At 39.3% G+C, this 20,488-nt stretch overlaps 2 protein-coding genes and 2 non-coding genes across 4 annotated transcripts; 3 read left to right on the top strand and 1 right to left on the bottom strand.

Annotated features, from left to right (window-relative positions):
• Positions 1-6,000: 6,000 nt before the first annotated feature.
• Positions 6,001-9,991, bottom strand: LOC126789327 (14-3-3-like protein GF14 kappa). Its single transcript, XM_050515465.1, has 4 exons — positions 9,432-9,991; positions 9,205-9,327; positions 6,814-6,930; positions 6,001-6,303 (listed from the first exon to the last, which is right to left on the bottom strand). Exons 1-4 carry the CDS (start codon positions 9,930-9,932, stop codon positions 6,283-6,285), a joined length of 762 nt encoding a protein of 253 aa, XP_050371422.1. The 5' UTR covers positions 9,933-9,991; the 3' UTR covers positions 6,001-6,282.
• An 8,086-nt stretch (positions 9,992-18,077) lies between these two features.
• LOC126789334 (protein CURVATURE THYLAKOID 1D, chloroplastic) lies at positions 18,078-20,134 on the top strand. The gene is made up of 5 exons (XM_050515478.1): positions 18,078-18,257; positions 18,520-18,743; positions 19,530-19,634; positions 19,738-19,809; positions 19,890-20,134. Exons 1-5 carry the CDS (start codon positions 18,137-18,139, stop codon positions 19,959-19,961), a joined length of 594 nt encoding a protein of 197 aa, XP_050371435.1. The 5' UTR covers positions 18,078-18,136; the 3' UTR covers positions 19,962-20,134.
• LOC126805390 (small nucleolar RNA snoR128) lies at positions 18,930-19,020 on the top strand. Its single transcript, XR_007674060.1, has one exon. It is a non-coding gene; the product is annotated as a small nucleolar RNA snoR128 (small nucleolar RNA).
• LOC126805392 (small nucleolar RNA snoR128) lies at positions 19,115-19,205 on the top strand. Its single transcript, XR_007674061.1, has one exon. It is a non-coding gene; the product is annotated as a small nucleolar RNA snoR128 (small nucleolar RNA).
• Positions 20,135-20,488: the final 354 nt, after the last annotated feature.

The following is a 20,488-nucleotide window of genomic DNA, read 5'->3' as shown; positions in this document are numbered from 1 at the left end:
ATGTGGAGATTAGTAGGCTCGGAGAGCTTACTTGGAGGATTACTGAGGGTTTCCTTCTTCTGTTTGTGGTGAGGATTGAGTGAATATTACATTTCCAATTGTTTTAATACTTGAGTGTATAAACTGGTAATGTATTATTCAACTCAGTTTCGATACACTGTTGCTGTAAGATAATTTCATTGTATTTGAGATTGTTTTAGAGTTATCATGGCTTTGAATTCGAATTTTTATCATTCGAAATTTCGGGGTCGTGACACATTTTGATTTGGTTGTAGCCCGAGTAGGCATCTAAGAAACTCATGAGCCGAAACCGGCAGTCATGTCTACCAGCTGGTCTATCAGAGGGAGTGGAAAACTGTCGATCGGGTAGACCTGGTTCAGGTTGGTGCAATCCACACACATTTTCCACGAGCCATTTGGCTTCTTAACCATGACCACGTTAGAGACCCACCTGGGGTAGTTGACCTCCCTGATGAACTTGATGTCCTGGAGTCGCCCGACCTCAGCTTGAATCACCTGATATTTCTCTTAGTCGAAGGCCCGGCGCTTCTGAAGTACTGGTCGGGACCCTGGTAAGATGTTTAGCTTGTGGTAAATGAAGTCGGTGGAGATTCTGGGCATTTCTGCATATGACCAGGCAAAGACGTGTTGTTGCTCCTGGAGATACTTCACCAGCTGGTTCCTGAGACCTAGTCCTAAACCCATTCTGATACGGATCTTTTGGTCTGGGTGCGTGTCCGATAGGCTTATCCATTCGGTCTCCTCGACGGCTGCCAGACGTGCCCACGGGGGATGTTTGGCGGCTTTCTTCCTCTTCACTCTGGAGAGCACGTGCCCCATTGGGGCCTCTTCTAGTGAATCATCAATGACCTCTGTCGGAGCCATTGGTAGCATCTCATACAGTCTTTGTCCCACCGAGATGAAGTCGAGGTGGTTCTGAAGCGTGTCGATCTTATCTCCTCTAATCGTCAAGATTCCCCCCGAGGTCGATAACTTTAGCATAAGCATGTGGCCGGCAATTATACAATGCAAACCCCATAGCACATCCCAGCCTAGGATGGTGTTGTAAGAGGATGGACAGTCCACTATGAGGAACCGGGTGGTGATTCTCTTTTGCTTCGTCCCCGAACCGAGCGTCAGGGTCATGCAGTCAGAGCAAGGGGCTGCACAATCTCCTCGGAAAAGCTGACCAACGGATCGTGATTGATGTAAATTTTCGCCCGGTCTCGCTTGAGCTTGCGATAACAGTCAGCGAACATAACACTGACTGTCGCCCCGGTATCCACCAATACTCTCTGGCACGAGTAATGGTCGACATGCGCAGTTATCAGCAATGGGTCGGTTTAGGAGGTTTGACTAGTTTCCTCCCCCCTGGAGAATTGGATCGTGTCCCAGGTAGCCGGTGCGGCTTTGACACCTTGACTGAGCTCGTAGAGCTCCAAAGTCTGTTACCTTTTCGCCGATTTGTGGGGCGGAGCCCGGATTTCCCCGTCGCGCAAGGTTGCTATTTCGCCATGGATTTGTATGGCGTTGGCATTAGTTGCTGGGGATTTATATTGATCCAGCCTGCATGTCCTGACTAGCTCCTCGACGGCGGACTTTAATGTATAACAAACGTCTGTGTCGTGCCCCGAATCGTCATGGTAGGCACAGTACTTTCATGTGTGCCTCATCAGCCTCTTATCGTACCGGCACTTGGAGTGCCAATTCCAGTGCGGCCTGGGGTCCGTGAAGGGTACCTGGGATGACCCCCAACAGTGGTCTAGGAGTCGCGGAATAGCGCGTTGCGGGTCAGGAAACAATCTTAACGAAAGCGATGTGTCTGCACTCTCCTCCTCTCAGACTCACGCACCTATAACAAACGCAACATATATAATAATCAATAGGTGAAAGAAAGTTTCAACCATGGATAAAGATAGTATATGTTTCTTTTCTTGTGTTAGTTCCCACAATCCCACCCCCATGCAAGTTTAAGCCACTATTGATTTGTTTTTTATTTTAGTCTAGATCGAAGAACTGAAAAGCCAACTAAGCTAGCTACCTACTTTAGTATTTAGAGTCAAAAAAACATTCTGCGTGAATACTTGATCTTAAGTAAATAAAGGTTTTGCCCTGTTAAAAAAAGTGAGGAAGTAATAAACAATAGTGAAGTTTGCTAATGCTATCAAAGTTCTAGCTAGAGGGTGGCATCTAGTTTGAAAGACTTGTAATTAATGCATACCAATGTTTCGATCTGTAATCTCTTCTTTTGCTTGATGGATCATTTTTCCATTTAAAAAAAAATAGAAGAAGCATATGAGAGAGAGAGACGCAAAGAAATGTTCGTGCAGTTGAAAACTTGAAGTGTTCCCTCGCCTTTGCAACGCGTCACGAGCTGCATAAATGGTTGTGTCATCGGGACACTTCCTATGGGATATGCCGAAGAGAGGGTGTCGAGCGACTAGTATGCAGGTTGATTGGGTGTCCAATGGCATGTCCATGTGGCAATTTCGTAATTAAAATGAATGTCTAAGTTTGAGGCACTTAGGCTCATAATTTGGGAAAAAACTGAATACGAAAAATGTCTGGGACGTCGAAAAGAGTTCGATGCACTTGACAGCATATTTTTAAGAGCTTGTATGAATTAATTATAGAAGTTGCCTCTCCTCGAATATTTGATGTTTCCCCCTGTCAAGTCTAGTTTTCTCCAATATGCTCTATTGGGGGTACATGGTGTCTGACTCTCCACCACCCTCGGTGCTGGCCTTATGGGGCACTAAGCGAGTCACTCCTGGTGGACTTTGGGGAACCTAGGAGTCGAGCGGATGTCACCAAAGAGGGGCGGCATGCGTTCCATGAGTCACGATGTCTCATGGATAGTATCGGTTGGTAGGCCGATATTGCGGGTCCATGCAGATGGCGAGGTTCGTGCGTGGGAGATCTTTATGCCAGCGGCATGGGCGAATGAGTGGGCTTAAGGAATACATGTCGGAACCCCGTGGTGCGCAATGGCCTCGGAGTAAAGCGACGCAGGCATAGGTTAGGGGTTCGACCTTGCCCAAAGGAAAGAGTTGCTAGCAAGCACGGAAGGGCGACACCGTGCTAGAAGGAATGAAGCCTATAGTGGGCTGATGCGGGTAAGTGGCCTAAGAAATACTATGTTGGTAAGACGGATACGTGTCGGGATAATATGTGGGAGGCAAGCCGTGGAGGCGAACCTCACCTAACAAGATAAGACCATGGGGCCGAGTTGCCCATATGATTATCCACATGGGTGAAGTGTGACCAGGGATGCCTATATGTCGAGTGAGCATGATGATGGATGCTCAGGAGGCAAGTAACGTGCACATACTTCCAAGGGACGGTCAGATAGAAGGAAGCGAGAACCATCAAAGTCTCGACCTACTGTCATGCCGCTTGCTACGAGGTGCAAAGTGCACGCTGGTCAGTAAGGGGTTGGCACTAGCCGGGATGGCATGGAAGCATATCGGTTTGGCGAGTGTCATGGGAGTACCATGACACGAGGAAGCGATCGGTAAGTCACAAGTTGTGAGACTCATATGTGAGTAGCTTTCGTTGGTAGAACCTCACAAGCAAGGTATGTATGTGAGAATGATCGGAATGACACGGGAGGCGCACAAGTAAGAAAAGAAAGTTGGCGTCATGGATGCATGTTGAGTTAGGCTGGCATTGGTTAAGAGTAACCTTAGCGCCGCACTGGTCATATTCCACTGCATAGTAAGTCGGCCTGTGACACAACGCAAGGGTCTGTAAAGGCCGGAAGTGAGTGAAACCCTTGAGGGTTTTCCCGGTGATACTGGAGAACACATCGTAATTCATTGATGGAGAGATCATCATTTGCTCCATTATAGGAAGTCGTTACTTTAAACAATCTTATCCTATACGTACACACAACAAAGAGAAACACTGTTGCCAAAAAAAAAAGCCAAATTCTAGAGAGAAGAAAAGAGAACAAATTGCGGACGTATATTATACAAATAATAAAAGCTCAACTGCTCAAACCATCTAAGGATTACAATTCATCACCAAATAGAAAAACTAATGGAAGAAGATGCAAAAGGAATTCCAGCCTTCACAGAGAGAGCTTATATACCGTGGCCGCTCTCGTCCCTACCTCAGGAACGACGTTGGTAGCCGTCCTAAATATGTATTATCGATAAACCCCGCTAGCACATATGGTTGAATTCTCTTGCCGCAGGACTTAGAAACCGACGCTTAACTTCTTGTACAATCTTATTGGCTATTTCCAAATTGTCTTCAAACTCTTATTTGTCATTCTCTTGTTTCTTGTAGGTTCCGTTCATTAACTGTCTTAAATTATATTATACTCAACTCTATTCAGCCAGCAGATTGGCCGGAGATTAAAGTTTTAATGGGTTGGTAACAAATGTAGTATATCTTGTTAGTTAATTAATTGGAACTCTTGAAGTTGCGAGGAAACAACGTCGGTAATATCATACATGGTTGATGAAAGGTGGTATAAAGCTCGAAATCAGAACCCTAAATCTGAAGAGTCATTTACCTCATCCTTCTCGCATTACTCAGAAACTGATCGGTGGCATATATATATTATATTGTTGATTATCTGATCTCTTTAGATTTTATATTAATTTCAAATTACAATTGAGCTTCTTGATCAGTAAAAAAGCCTCATTTTCCTACTCTTTCACTCTTCCTCAATGATGAAAGTATTAGCTGGGGTGCAGGCTGTATCTTTTTCTTTTTTCTGTTCATCCATGATTACTCTTCTGTTACTTTGGCGGGAATCCTGTACGTTGAGAAATCGCCATACATTTATCAATTATCTATAAACTGTAAAGCATTGTGGCATTCAAAAGACTATTATGCCCGGTGTTATGAAGTATTACAATAAAGATATAGTTGTAGCAGATGCTCTGGATTTTCCAACAGCAAAATACTCGATCATAGAATTTAGTTGAAATACTTCTAGGTTAAATGGTAACGTCTAGGTGAAATTTTGTGGCTAAGTATATAGTTGACAGATTTCATAATTTTAGGAATGAAAAACTCTATACCAAAAGGCAACTCAATATTTCCAGAACCAAAGTACAAACCAACACAGTTTCGGGAAAAAACTTTTTGATTCAAGACGCGGACAGGTCCTTGGATAATTAGTTGCAGCTAGACCGTCAGCTCGCATTCCATATCCCCCATAAGGATATAAAGCTCAATTGTAGCCCAGTTGAGATTTATATTCGAACCAACTTCAACCTGTACAAGCGGAGTTCACCGGTGGTGATTTTCAGAACGTCTCTAAAACAGCCAGCCCTAATTTGACGAGAGCAGCAAACAAGGAGCACCTCATCTCCACTAATGAGACTACTTGGTTCAAAAGAGTGTATTCAGAAAATATAGGTTCTCAAGCATAAAAGAAGAATCATCTCCACTAAGGTATGATAAGGAATTTCGGGATGGAAATGTGAGAGACTAAGATAGAGACAGAGAAGTTAGGGTACCAAATGTTTAAGTTGATGAGGATCAGGGCTATATTTATACCCAGGATTACAATCTGCATTTTCCATTTGCTGCGAAAGCTATTTTAAGACAGACAACTATTTACGTTTCTTCTCAAAAAAAAAAAAAAGAGACAATCTAGACGGGCACTTGGGAATCAATTTGTTGCCTGCGTTAGTAACAAAGCCGGCTGTCGCCTTAAATTTGTATATTCCGAGATATGCTTGTAACAAGATAAAAGGAACAAAACCTTGGTAATAATAATAACAATAACATATCTGTAACAAAGCCTTGCTATTAGCCTATTATATAGTCTCTCTACTTATCTGGAGTCGACATCAGTGAGCTGCACTCTTATGGGATTGGGTTGCATTTCTAAACAATTGTCATATTTGCCAGGAACGTTGAAGGGAAACTAAACTATCTATTGCATCTGATCATCGTGTATACTTGACATGATTATGAAACACATCACATGGATGAAAAACTTGATAGAAAAGCAGTATGCAGATATGGGAGTAGAAATATGGGTAAGAAGGAGAAAACCTTGAAGTGATACAATTTTATGTCTTCAAATAGGGGATCTAATGATAATGTCTTCAGAACAGTATCAATTATAAGCGGAGCACAAAAATACTAGGAATCATTAGTACTAAATATCAGAACAAATTAAAAAGGAAACATGTTTAACATGAGCATATGGTATGCACATAAGAGACTAAGGTAATACACAGTAGTGTCCGCAGATTATAGAATACTTTATGACATTCAAGCCCACCTCCCTCAAGGAGCATGACAATCAAGTGGTTAAGCTTCATCCATTTGCTCCTGCAAGAATCCCAATAAAGTTCTAACTATGGAAGGCTTCACAAGCAGAAAAGAAAATCATAGCAACTATACTCAAATTAGTCAATTACAGAAATCCCAAACTGAAGAGCCTCGCATGCACGCAACTGAGCATACAGTATAAACTATAAAGATCATCTTCTGAAACCTAGACTTTGGATCTTAATTGACATGCAATAATTTTGATAAGCCTATTATGGATCTGTACCCGCTGGTTTCTATAAACCTTTCAGATCTTCTTAACCAAAAGAGACACAACTTTAACAGACGTCTTTCTTTGGCTCTTCAAACTGAATATCAAAACATACATTTGATTTTGAGGTCTCAAAGAGGCTTGAGCTATTCAGAGGTTTGTCAACTTACTATCTAGGGCTGAAGTACCATTGATATAATGTTTGCAATGGCTATAGAACAAGAAAGTAACTAGACATCTTTATCTAAGAAAACTGCAAAAATTATGAACTTAATGCTCCAAGTACGAGTAGCACTGACCTGCAAATCTGAAGTCCAGAGAGTGAGGTTGTCCCTCAGAAGTTGCATGATTAGAGTGCTGTCCTTGTATGATTCCTCTCCCAGCGTATCCAGCTCAGCAATCGCTTCTTCAAAGGCCTGCCGTAGTCAGAAAGTCACTTCTTAGAAATGAGATGTCATGTGAAGTTACAAAGTTCAGAAAATAAACTGAAGAACCAACACATTAAAATTCAGTAGTTCTTGGTCTTGACTATTAAATCTCTTCGTAGTTACACCTTTACCCTCCCAAAAGTTATATAACAGAACTTCTGGTAAAAGGAAAATCAAGATACAAACCAACTACAAAAAGCGTACAAAACTTACAAAAATACTCTACTTAAGCAACAACATATGAGAAGATAACTAAATTATATCTTCTTCTAATCTTCAATTTCTTGTTACTTAACGTTTTACAGTTTCCTAAAAGGCTAAAACCAGATTATAGTTCACCTGAGGTGAAAACATTAATTCAAAAGTTCTCAAGCCTGGCCGACCTCACACTTCACAGAGTATTAAACATCTTTGTTTAATTTCTTATCAGATTTAACCTGAATCTGCACTTCACTTTTACTTTCTTACCTCTTTTTCTCTTCACAATCTGCAATCTTGCTTCCTTTGAGCCCTCTCCAATCCTACCTCAGTTGCTAGGCAACTTTCAAGAAACCCTTTACTAATGAGCATCGTTGTCCTTCTCATTCTAGTTGTATCACTCCAGCATCTTATTCTAACTTGTTTGGAGTAACCTTGCAGCTTACGATGCAAATCAATTTATGAGTGCACTATCGACCACACAACTTGTTACATGTTCCCAAGCCCATTTTATACTATACCAAAGTAGGGATCTTGGATTAGCAGTTTGACCATCCTAAAGCGCAACCACTGTCCATGCATTCTTCATTACTGACCAGTTGCTTCTGATAATTATCACTCATAATGTCATAAACTGCTTCTGTGTTAATTTCTTTCCCAACCCCAACCTCCTTGGTCGTGCCATAATATAGCTCTACTCATTTGTGTCCAATACCACATTTTGATATCCACAAGATCCAATCATGGTTTTCAATTCTGTTTGCATGCTCTCACCAAGGACACAGATGATTTTTCATCAATCAGATATTATGTATTTTACAATGGGTTCACAAACACCTGAATGGGCTTTTCTGTTTAAGCTAGTTGTCTACTAGACCATTGGATTCCAAAATAAATATCAGATTTCCTACTTAGATACCTTTTAAGAAATGCCAAACATGTTCTGACTGAGTTTTGATACTTTCCCTACGAAGCCGTACATCTATTGAATAGACATTAACATGTCCTTTAACTAGTACCTCAACCCCTATAAAAACTTGCACATTGATTACAAATTGTATTCAACCGGCACCTATGTTTTTTTTTGGGGTGGGGGGTGAGAGAGAGAGAGAGAGAGAGAGAGAATCAAGCACACACTAATGTTTTGCAAGTGAAAAGCCTTTTCCCAAACAGACAATATTTTTCTATAGCAGAAGTTAAGTCATGCTATCAATGGCGTTCCGCATCTAAGGCATGAAGTGAACATAAATGGTATTAACTATTAAGACCAATTATATTATGCTACCCCAGAAACTATAGGAGTCCAAAACTCCAAATAACAACACCAAGTTAATACATTTACTGCTCAAAGAAACCTACTAAGATTTAAAATCCCTAGTCAAGATTTCCTTATTTCCACCACTGGTTATCAATCTGGAATTCCGGCAAAACGATATAACAAATGGACAAGACAAAATGATTCGATGAACAGAGTCAGTTGCACAACAATTAGAACCAAGAAATTAATGGTCAAAGTCCAGTCAAACACCTTAAACCAAAACTACAATTAGCCCAGCAAATTAAAAGTCAAAGTCCAGCATGAAAGATGTACTTTTCCAGCTACTGAAGTACTTCTTGCTTCCATAAATCAAATATAACACCAATTCAAACTTGGTGCCCTATCCTACTCTGTCAGCACTCTACCTCCAAAATGCAGAGGCTCAGTTGAAGTTGTGCCAGGCACCCGTACAGATATGTATAAACAAAAGAACTACCAAAATATATATAGACACACACAGTTGGCCCATAACATTATAAATCTAAAGCATCAACGAATATAATTTCACTTTTCTCATGCAAAAACAAAATCAATTTTCCTGTCAACAGTCACGTTTTCCAGTACATGAATACTATACCAATCAACCACTCACATATTCCAAACAAACAAATAACTAGATAAATATCTAAACCACTTCCCCTCATCCTAAATATTGACCAAAATCGACAAACAATATAAAACTTAAAAGCCTTAAATTAAAAAAAAAATAACTTAACGAATCTTTTAGTTGAGACCTGAGACCAAACCTGCTTAGCCATGGTGCAAGCCTTCTCAGAGGAATTGAGGATCTCATAGTAAAACACCGAAAAGTTAAGCGCCAGGCCCAGCCTTATCGGATGTGTAGGAGCCAAATCAGCCAAAGCAATATCCTTCAAAACAATTCAAATCAAATTCAAACTCCAATTCAAATTCAAATTCAAATTACACATACAAAATGAGATCATCAACTCAAAAAGCAAAATCGAAGCGTTACCTGAGCGGCCTTGTAAGCCAGCATAGTGTCCTCAGCAGCCGTCTTCCTCTCGTCGCCGTTCTTAAACTCGGCCAGGTACCGGTGGTAGTCCCCCTTCATCTTCAAGTAAAACACCTTGGACTCGCCGGCGGTGGCCGACGGGACGAGGTGGGACCCGAGGAGGTCCAAGATTCCGGCGCATATGGCGGAGAGCTCGGTCTCGACTTTAGATCTGTACTGCTTGACGAGCGCGACGTGGTCCTCGTTGCGGCGGCTCTCCTCCTTCTGCTCGATGGAGGAGACGATGCGCCAGGCGGCGCGCAGGGAGCCGATGACGTTCTTGTAGGCGACGCTGAGGAGGTTGCGCTCCTCGACGGTGAGCTCGGTGCCGGCGGCGGTGGACGCGACGACGAGCTTCTCCATGAAGCTGACCATCTCCTCGTAGCGCTCGGCCTGCTCCGCGAGCTTTGCCATGTACACGTACTGCTCGCGGCTTAGGATTTCGGGCACGGCGGAGGCCATTGGGTGGTGGTGGTGGAGAGCTTCGGAGCCTTTTTTTTTTTTTGGGTGGTGTTTTGAGTTTGAGAGTGACTCGGAGAGGGGGATTGAGATTTCAATTTGATACAGAAATTGGGGATTTGAGGTGAGTGGTACTACTGGGAGTGTGCGAGTGGCGCGCACTCGCGGTTTTATAAGGTTTTGTTTTGGAGGGGGACGGCGTCGTTTTGGCGCGAGTGGGTGTGTTTTGGAGGGGAGGAGAGAGTGGGGGTGATTGACTGGACCATAATAATGAGAAATAGGATAGAACGTGAAAACATAGTTCGATCTGAAAAAATGTCAAATTTCGGCGACCTAACCCGATCCACAAAGGCTACTTGGACAATTTGGTACCTGATATATGAAAACGGACAATTTGGTACCTGAATTTCTCATTTGTAAGCCATTTTGGTACCTCTATCAATTTTGATCAAATTTGTAGGGTTATTTTCGTCATTCTAGCCCTAAACTCATTAAATTCACATTTTTCTTCATTTCTTCCTATAATTATGGCATCTTTGGAGATAATTAAATTGATATATCTACTTCACTTATCATCTACTTCGCATATATCAAAAATAATTTTTTCTTAATATACTTAGTGTATCCTAGTTATTTTTTGCAAGGCCTTTATGTAATTGTAATTTTTTATTAAAATATATTTTTTAAATTACTTATAATTAAAATTAATTTAGATCGATAGCTACATTATGAAAAATTATATACGTAAATCATCACAGACACTAAGTGGATGAGTTATTTTTAGTGATAATTTAGAGGCAATTTGACGATATTATGAAAAATGAAGTAAAATATAGATAAGATGACGGAAATAACTCTGAAAATATGGTCATAATTGACATAAGTACCAAAATAGTCTAAATTTGAGAACTTTAGGTACCAAATTGTCCGTTTTCATACATCAGGTACCAAATTATCCAAGTAACCAAACATCAGATACCATAAGAGGAATTTGCCCTTATTATGAGGATGACTATCTTTTATGAGATTTGATTCCAAGTTTTCCAACTACGAGATCTCTTCGGAAGAGAGTAGCTTTTAGGATCATTCCTAACCCTTCTTCTAATCTGCTACACCTCACCTCCTAATCTGAGACAATCATGGACAAGTCTGTTTCTGCTTGCTGCTGCAGCTGTAGTCACTGTCTTGATTTATCATCTTTTGTATCCTAGATTGTAGTACTCTTTTAGTTGTACTAGGTGGTTGTGACCATCTCCTTATTTTATAATGTACTCTTTGCCTCCTGGCTAATTTATCAAATGAATATGAACTATGTTTAGTTAATTTCTTTCTTTCAATTTCCTCTAGCTTAGTTGTTCAATCATGTTTATGGATTATGATCATGTTCTCTGGTATTAGAGATCTTCGATCCCTATGGGCGAGGTTTCTCCTGCTGTTCCCCCACCCTCCTGGTCTCCCACCGCCGCAGCTTGTTGCTCATGATCTTACACTTCCACCACCATAGAAAGGGGTTATTGATTGTTATGGTCGTTTGTATTATTGGAATACAAAGACAAACATGCTTTGGATGCCCAAGCAAAGTTAATGGTTGCGTTTCAGCAATTCTGAAACGAAATGCACGACATATTCAGAGAAGAGGAGCATCGGTTTGAGGATGGCCGCAAGTTAAGGGCGGAAAGTCGCCAGCTTCAAGAAATTAACTCCATGTTTCCCCATCCTACTACTCTAAATGCCCGACCCACAACTCCGGTTTCTTCCATTTCACCAGAACCTAAAGTTTCTTTTGCTTCTCCATCTCCACCGACCCGCACTGCATCAGATTCCTCCATTCTTAACCATCCGCTGCCGACGACCATGACCACAGTATTAATCATACCTAACCTATACTCACAATTTCTCAGTCGTACCCAAATTCTCCGACTTGTACGTCAGCACAACCGACATTAATTTCTGATGGCTCCGCGCACCAAGAGATATGTTGCGTCTCACCAATCCCCAAAAGTGAAACTGTCGTCGCTTACAAGGGCACTACTACCAGCACCGTCCTTACTAGCGCTATCGAGCTCGACCCGGAATTGATCTGCCTCAATCAGGCCAGCCTTGACGTCGTAATTAACATTGTTTTATTAGTCGGGGACACTAAAGTTGTTTACAAAGATTCCACTCCACTCCAAATTGGAGGAGCGTATTCGATAAGTTTAACTTCAGCCAAGAATTCAGTCTCAGTTGCTAAAGCACCAATGGTGTATCCTCCATCAGCTACCCTTGAAATTGGTGGTAGCTTCTCACCTGAGAAGGATACTGATGGGTTTTTTACTGTTCAACACGATTGGAAGCAGGGCCGGCCTTGGGTTAAAGCCACTAAAACGCACATCTCTCTTTCTTAGTGTCACGCTGAACTGAATGAAAATCTGTCTTTTAGTAAGTGTATATCAGCTTTGGGCCCCCAATTTTAAGGGTTCCCAAAATTAATCATATATACATAGTAAAAAAAAACTGGATCGTGGGAGGCCACGTTCTTCTATCCTTTTCAGTTTTTTGACTTTCTCTCTTCCTCTCTTTCTCGGATTCTCTCCTTTGTAAAAAAAATTGTCGTCACAACTCCGAGACTTCTTGAATATTCTCAACACCGCTGGCCCTTCGGCCAATCTCTATCTGATACGTTACTGGTCTCCCCTTTCAATTCTTTTCAATTTTGTATATGCTTTTGTTTGGAGAAAGTAGGAAAAAATATTGGGAATCTGTGGTGTTTGGTAAAGTTGAAGATGTATGTGTGCTTTTCTATACAAATCTGAGTTTAGATATTAGATTGATAGATTTCATCAGTGTTTGGATTTCTGGCTCATTTGGTTTTTTCCGAAGCAATCTTCTGGTGAATGGAAAATAATTTGCCAATCTTTAATTCATATAGGATGTAGAAATGTCTAGGGCTCTAAATGATTGAATGGATTGTAAGGAAAATGAATTTGCATGAGATTATTGCGTGCTTGGCTTGATGAAACTTAGTTTTAATTGGCTGCTTTGTTTACAGAGTGTAGTTGTTAGTTATGGTAGCATTTCCATGTTATTCATATTGCATCTCTTCTTTTGTATACCATATTGTGCTTTCTGGCCGTTAAAAAATTTATATTGTATGAGCTTCCTAGTTTTTTGAATGAAAAACATGGTGGTGAGGTCATGCTCATGATACAAATTGAACATTATTATATGTTTTCTATGGTTTTATCAGATTATGACAACAATTTTGTTATATTTTGCAGGGTGCTATATGGCTCCAATCAGGAAGTATCCTTCCGGGGCTAAAAAAGAAAAGAGATTCAGAGGAGGGATGCACGAAAGAAAGTTCAAGCAAGAAGGGCAATTTTTGAGTAAAATGTACTGATAGTTGTAACTTTTATATTTTTGTTTCAAACATCATAGCATTTTATTATTATTGAAAGTTTTATTGCTATGTTTTGTTATTTCAAAAAATTTATTGTTTCAATTTTTTTTTTTTGACATGGAGCCCCAATTTTTCTTGTCGCTTCGAGCCCTGGAAATCTCAGGACCGGCCCTGATTGGAAGTATGATAAGACCCGGTTTTATGCTAGGTGAGGTAAATCCCTTCACCACAGCAGCTGTTATGGATGGGTCTAGATCACTACCTAATGCTAAAATCAGAGGTAATATTCCAATTTCAAAGAGCCCGAATTTTACTCTATCACTTGGTGAAGTGATTATAGGCTTGAATGATGATATTTATCCTGTTGTGGTTTATGAAACGAGTAGTGAGGATAATATTGTTGTTTTGGTTGACAAATTGAATATTGTGCATGATCGCATGGGTCTTAGCAGAGGACATATTGAGCATGAGTTTCATGATACTAAAGTGGTGCAGAGTGTTGATGATCCCATACCACAGCTGCTAACTTTGCAGGATGCATTTTGTAAGCCAAAGTTTGGTTTGTTGTATCAATTTTGCAAGTTGGGTAACTTTGATCCGACCGGATGGGCATTGTCTTGTGTTATCACTCTTTGTTATGATTCCATGATTATTGGTAATGCTTTTCGATGTGAAGCAATTGATATAGCAAATTTGTTTGTTGGTGACACCAATTGGTACAGTGATGTTTGCAATGGAAATTATTGTTCTCCTGTGAGCCGCTACACTTGCTTCCTTCGTTTCATGATTACATGGTCCATTGAGTACTCTGGCTTTGTGACAATTGTGGCAATTGACTGTAAAGATCTCATGATTCCTAACGGCATGCATCCTCAGATAGTTGAATTGGTGCTTTCAAGCCATCTTCTACAAAGTTCCTATGGAGATAACATGAGGGTCATCCCTCATACAGAAAATTTGTTTGTTTGGTTGTTCGGTAATTCTCCTCTGATTGTTCACTTACCTCTGCTAATGCATGATCGTATAGCCCCAACTATGCCAGGTGCTGAAGAACGTATTTGTCTAACGAAACTCCTTCTACAGCATCTCTTACAATTTGTCAATCAGATGGTTGTTGTATTCAAATAGATGATTTGTATGACTTTGCTTTGATCATTTGTTGGTTATGGGGCACTGCTACTGAACTCATTTTCCTGCACTCTTCTCTTTAAAGCTGCTCAAGGCACATACAGACGCTGTTCCAACTTCTCAAGCTTGAGGACAAGCTTGTTTTTAAATGGGGAGGACTTGGTAGAACCATCCCTAACCTTTCTCCTAATCGGCTACACCTCACCTCCTAATCTGAGACAATTATAGACACATGAAATTTAATAAAGTAAATTATCTTCGTTAAATAATTAAATCGACCAAGAACCTGACAAAATTGCACACGTGGCCAAAAGTTAACAAAATTGATGCGGATCCGAATAAAACTCGTGTCAGCACATAAACGAATGATCGTAATCAAAGCTACGTGATTTCGAAAATTGAATGTCATTGACGATTCGAAATGGTAATCGGACATTTGATTAAATTAAAAAATTCTTTAACGGCTATAATTAAATCAATTATTTTCTGTTTAATTTAGTTATGAGAATGACTAATTTTGAGTTAATCGGAATATACATATTGATTTAATTATACAATTAAAGAAATTTATTATTTTAGTGTCATTAAAATATTCTACAAAATAGAAACCTTGACATTATAAATACCCATTTCAACATGAAGATAGGAGGATTTTTAGATTGGAGAAGAAGGAGAAAAAATCACTTAAAAAAGATCACTCTTGACAAATCCCAAAGTCTCTCAAATCCACGAAGATCATCAAGTCCACGAAGAATCGTCAAGCCACCAAATCGCTCATTCTTCATCAAATCCAAATCCAAACTCAAGTCCACGAAGAATTATCAAGCGGTCAAATCGCTCGTTATTCATCAATTCCAAAACCAAACTCAAGTCCACGAAGAATCATTAAGCGGCCAAATCGCTCGTTCTTCATCAAATCCAAATCCAAATCAAACTCAAATTCTCAAGATCAAGTGCACGTCACCCTTGAGCCAAGTCATATACGGAGATAGAATCAGAGGAGTTCACAGAGATTGTAACCCCGCACTTGATATTCAATAAATCACAATTTTATTTGTATACGTGTATGCACTCTTATTGGTTTTCAGATTATCGTTCTACAACAATCATGGACAAGTCCCTTTCTTCTTGTTTGTAGTTGTAGTCACTGTCTTGTCTTCTGGTTGTACTAGGTGGCTGTGACCATCTCCTTCTTTTATAATGTACTCTCTGTCTCTTGGCTAATCTATCAAATGAATATGAAATATGTTTAGTTAATTTCTTTCTTTCAATTTCCCCTAGCTTAGTTGTTCAATCCTATTTATGGATTATGATCCTATTAGTAACTCCCACTGAGATTTCTAATCCGCCTGGTCAGTCTAGGCAACCGCCTAACAAACAATTGTAATGCTTGTCACTGGCCTAGAGTCCGCCTGGAACCTCTATCAGACTCGCAACCTACTATGCTTTCACTAGCCCAATTTTATTGGGTTGCTTCCCACTATTATCGTGGTGTTTCGTGCAAGTTCTTAATATTTAACATCTATATGTTTTCTAGATTAGGATGTGGTCCGACTAAAACTTAATTAGGTAGGTCAGTAGTGTAAAAAGATTTAATTTCTAATCATCTACTAGTGAAAGTCTTTCACAGAAAATGACTTCTTTATCTAAATCATGTCGCAGGCTAAAGAAATGACACATTTAATCATTGAATTTCAACAAACTATATATCATGTGATTCAGAATCTTGTATGAATAAAAGTGCAGATCACAAACTATTTTAGATCACCGCAATGAGAGTAGACATATATAATCAAAATGAAAAAACCATACATTTGAGTTAGGCTCCAATCGGGACGAGAATGTACGTGTATTATCAGTAACATGAGGTAATTGGTTCGAACTCTAAAATGACCGTACTTGAAATCCGGAGCGGTAGTTGAAACCAAGGTATAAAATCTCCCCGATATTTATGATATATCTTCTGATATCTTCTTTTTTTAAAAAATGATATATCTTAGAGGTAAATATCTTATTATTTTCCATATATGCGATATTTCTCCGATAACATAAAATATATCTGATATTTCTCCGATATTTCTTCGATATTTACGATATATCCGATATATCTTCGATATTTTAGAGAAATATTTGAAAATTTTCACTTCAAAAAATTTAACTCAATTTGAGAATGTCTTAGACTCTTCTTGACCTTGAGTTTTTGATTAATTAATCACCTCGATGGATATAAAAAATAAGACTAGAAGAGTAGTCCTTCAATCGGCTAATTTTTAATTTTTCGTAAAAAATATCGAGATGAGGAGTGAAAGTTCAAGTCTTAACTCTTAAAAGTCAAGCCATATTAGTGACAAGTGATCTTTTTGACCTTGAGGGAATCCAAAATAAATGGTCACAACGTAGTCTCATGAAGTTGGAAAAACTCGTATACTGCTACTACAACATGAAGTTACGACTACGTGATAAATGAGCAAAGGATAATGTGATCAATGAAAACAACTATATCGATCTACTTCATGTTGCTATTGAACCACTTCAGAATGACATTGATCCTCTTCATGATTGGATTATGCATGCACACCTCGATGATGAAAATGGCAACCCTCCTCCACATGTCGTAAAAAAGGCAACTAATTTTGGAATTGATGTAAACAAGGTATTATATGATGAAGTTAGAGACTCGGGAAATTATTCTGATAATGCTAGTATGTGGGGCAGTGTAGCAACTCTAGATAGTTCAGATATTGATGATGATATGGTGGTGCTGGTGGTGGTAATAATGATGGTAGTGGTGGAAGTTGACAAGGTGGTGGAGATACAAGGTTTGAATATGGGCAATCTTATGTAGGTGGAAGATTTGAGCAGTTTACTTGTGAAAGTAATTTTGATCATGCTACCCAAGATGAGAATCATGGATCTAGAGCAGACGGTCATAGTGTGTCAATAGCAAAATAGGTGCGGGAGAAAGACATGAGGAACCATTGATGATCAATGTATTTCATCTGATATTAGTTCAGTTACCTTAAGTTTTGATTCTATCAGTTTAAGCACATAACACAGTGTGATGGCAAACGAATCACATGACGTCAATTATCAATCTGGTCATCCTATTTACAATTATAGTCAGTTTGGAGACGCTTATGATCAACTATCGAGTTGGGTTCATCCTTACTATCTCATTCTCGGAGAAACTGTAGGTAGCTCAAAAGAGATATATGAATATCATGTTAACTATTACAATTCGTACTATATGGCTCATATGTCTTGGGTAGAGTATTGTGGTTTTGTTGACCAACGTGCATCTTTTTAAGCACCTAGAGTCTCTTTTGGGTACTACATAAAATTAATAATTATATTTGTTTGTATGTAATTTAATAATAAATAAATAAATAATTTCGGAAGATAAACAATATTTTTTTTCTAATATTCCCGACATATCCATATAAAAAAACGATATATCCACCGATACCAATATTTTGAACCTTAGTCGAGACAACCACCATTTAGTAACACACAAAATTAACATTACAAGTGAAAAGAAATAATCCTAGAGCTGAAATCGATTTAAAACCTGAACTCCTTTTTGTGAAAAACCCCAAAAACCCTAGCACTGAGATCCCATATATATATGGTGAATACTTCACACCCAACTCTCACAGTCACAGTAAAACCCAAAAAATCCTCAGCCAGCCTCCTAGAAATGATGGAGCTCTGTACCACCACATTTCAACCTCTCCCCAACCTCCTAATCACAAACCCAAACACCCACCTCCGCTCAAAACCCTCCCTCCAATTCGCTCATTCTCTCAGGCTTCGCTCTCGTACGTTCTCCACCTCTTTGAAATCTCTCATCAATTCAAACAAAACCCTTTTGAAAAATTTCAGTTTTTGGTTCTAATTTGGGGCTTTTGGCTTTTGGGCTTATTGGGGGGAGTCATTTCTTGTTTGGTTGTGATATTTTTGTCCTCCAAAGACAATTATTTGGTTTAGTTTCATCTGCAGTTGGGTATGTCTGGTCTTTTGTTGTCTTGGTGTCTCTGTTGTGTTGGTGTTAATGTGTATGTTTGTTTGTTTGTGTTTCAGGATTGGTGTTGACTAGAGCTACGTCATCTGACGAAAATGGAGCAAATGCGTATTCGAGTGAAGAGCGAGATGGGGTGGTATCTACTACTTATGATGTTCCACCGCCGGAGAAGAATCTCTACGGTCAAGCTGTGGTAGAAGAAGCACCTCAAGAGGATCCTATAGTGAATGGAAGTGACGGCCCGTCGCAGATATCGGAGCTTTTGGAGAACTTTAATGTAAAGGTAATGTACATGACTGTGTTATTGCTCATAATACATATCCGCGGCTTATTCTTCATATATATATGGCATCATGTATAGCTCATAAACCAGTAGTTTGTCAGGTGTTTGTTATTGGCTTGATTTTATATGCTTCATTTTGGTTTTGTTAAGATTCTTGCAAAGATTGCTGTGGAATTATAAACCTGGTTGCAATGATGATTCAGTAACTATTGAGAGTGTCTGTGAATGCTCGATGGAAATCCGGCAGTCATGTCGATCTGAGCGGTTAGCTGAGCAACTTGGTGTTTTAACTTTGGTTTGGTGAAAGATGTGTTTTTTATTTTCTTTTGCTAATCACCTCTTTTCTTTTGTCCAAATTTTTACAAAGTTGGTTGTGGTGATGATTCAGTAACTATTGAGAGTGTTCTAAAATGCTCAATGGAAGTCCGACATTTATGTCGATCTGAGCGGTTACCTGAGCAACTCAATGTTTAAATTACATTTGTTGAAGACTTTCTGAGTGGTCGCCTCTTTGGAACACAGTTTTATCAGTTCAGTTCGTAGTTTCATCATGGCTAGTGTCAATTATTTGCCTTTATGTGGTCCCCTGTATTTTTATTTCTTTGGCTTCTTTAATACAGCTGCATGGCATCACTTTGCTTGAACAAATTATTGCAGTTGTAGCCTGTAGGCATAATATCATTTGAAATTTTTGCCAACTTGCATTTTACATACTTTATCATTATCTTATTCCAAAAACCGCCGCTGATTATGCTTATTGATGACTTTCTCATCGACTGATTGCAGTTAGACAATGATGATGCATATGTCTATATACTATACGGTGGTGGTGTCTTGGCTACCCTGTGGTTAGCATCAGCTATAATAGGTGCTATTGATTCTATTCCATTGGTGCGTTACTGTAGTCATTTTCATCTCAGTCTATTGATTTACAATTGTAATTAAGTACTGCTCTGTAACTGGTATACTGATGATGCTCATTATATGACATCAGTTCCCCAAGTTGATGGAAGTTGTGGGCCTTGGATATACAATCTGGTTTAGCAGCCGTTATCTGATATTCAAGGTACTTATAGTTTCTTGGTTTAAAAATTCATAGTTGATTAACTATGTTAAAGCACACTAATGATGATTATTATATTGCAGAAAAACAGGGAGGAGTTGGTTGCTAAAGTCCAAGTTCTTAAGCTGCAGGTTCTCGGTTCAAATGATGACTGAAAATTAGATCCCTTTTGCTGCTGTGCAAAGCGATCAATGTAGAGTTTTTGGTTTGGTTTCAATTATAGGTGATATATGTGTTTCGTTTTAGTAAAGGTTAGTGTGTGTTCTTAAATATCCTTGGTTTTTCAGCCCAAAGAAGTTAAATAAAGTAAATATTCCTTGTTCTTGCCTCTTGACATTTTTCATTTTTACCCTCTGTGAGTTTAGCTCTATACCCTTTAATTTGGATATGGATCTAACATCCGTGTTGCCTTCCATTTTGGGTCCCTGGAGCTTCAAATTTGAGATGCTGCATATTGCACATTGCTTTTTGGATCCTAAATGCTTTAGTTATCAATTTTCAGAGAAACCATGGTCTGATAACTCTGATTTGGAAAGAGTAAACACATTAATTCTTGGCAATCCCCTTGTATATCCTAAAGTTCTATTTAGATTCACATTCTGAATCATAATACTCCCCTTGAAATATGTCAACCATGCTCATCACTTTATTACTTCAAGAAAAAAAAAATTAGCATTCACAA

The sequence above is a fragment of the Argentina anserina genome, chromosome 1 (assembly GCF_933775445.1).
Source record: "Argentina anserina chromosome 1, drPotAnse1.1, whole genome shotgun sequence".
In the NCBI taxonomy this organism is placed as follows: domain Eukaryota; kingdom Viridiplantae; phylum Streptophyta; class Magnoliopsida; order Rosales; family Rosaceae; genus Argentina; species Argentina anserina.
This window is presented reverse-complemented; position numbering and strand designations above follow the sequence as displayed.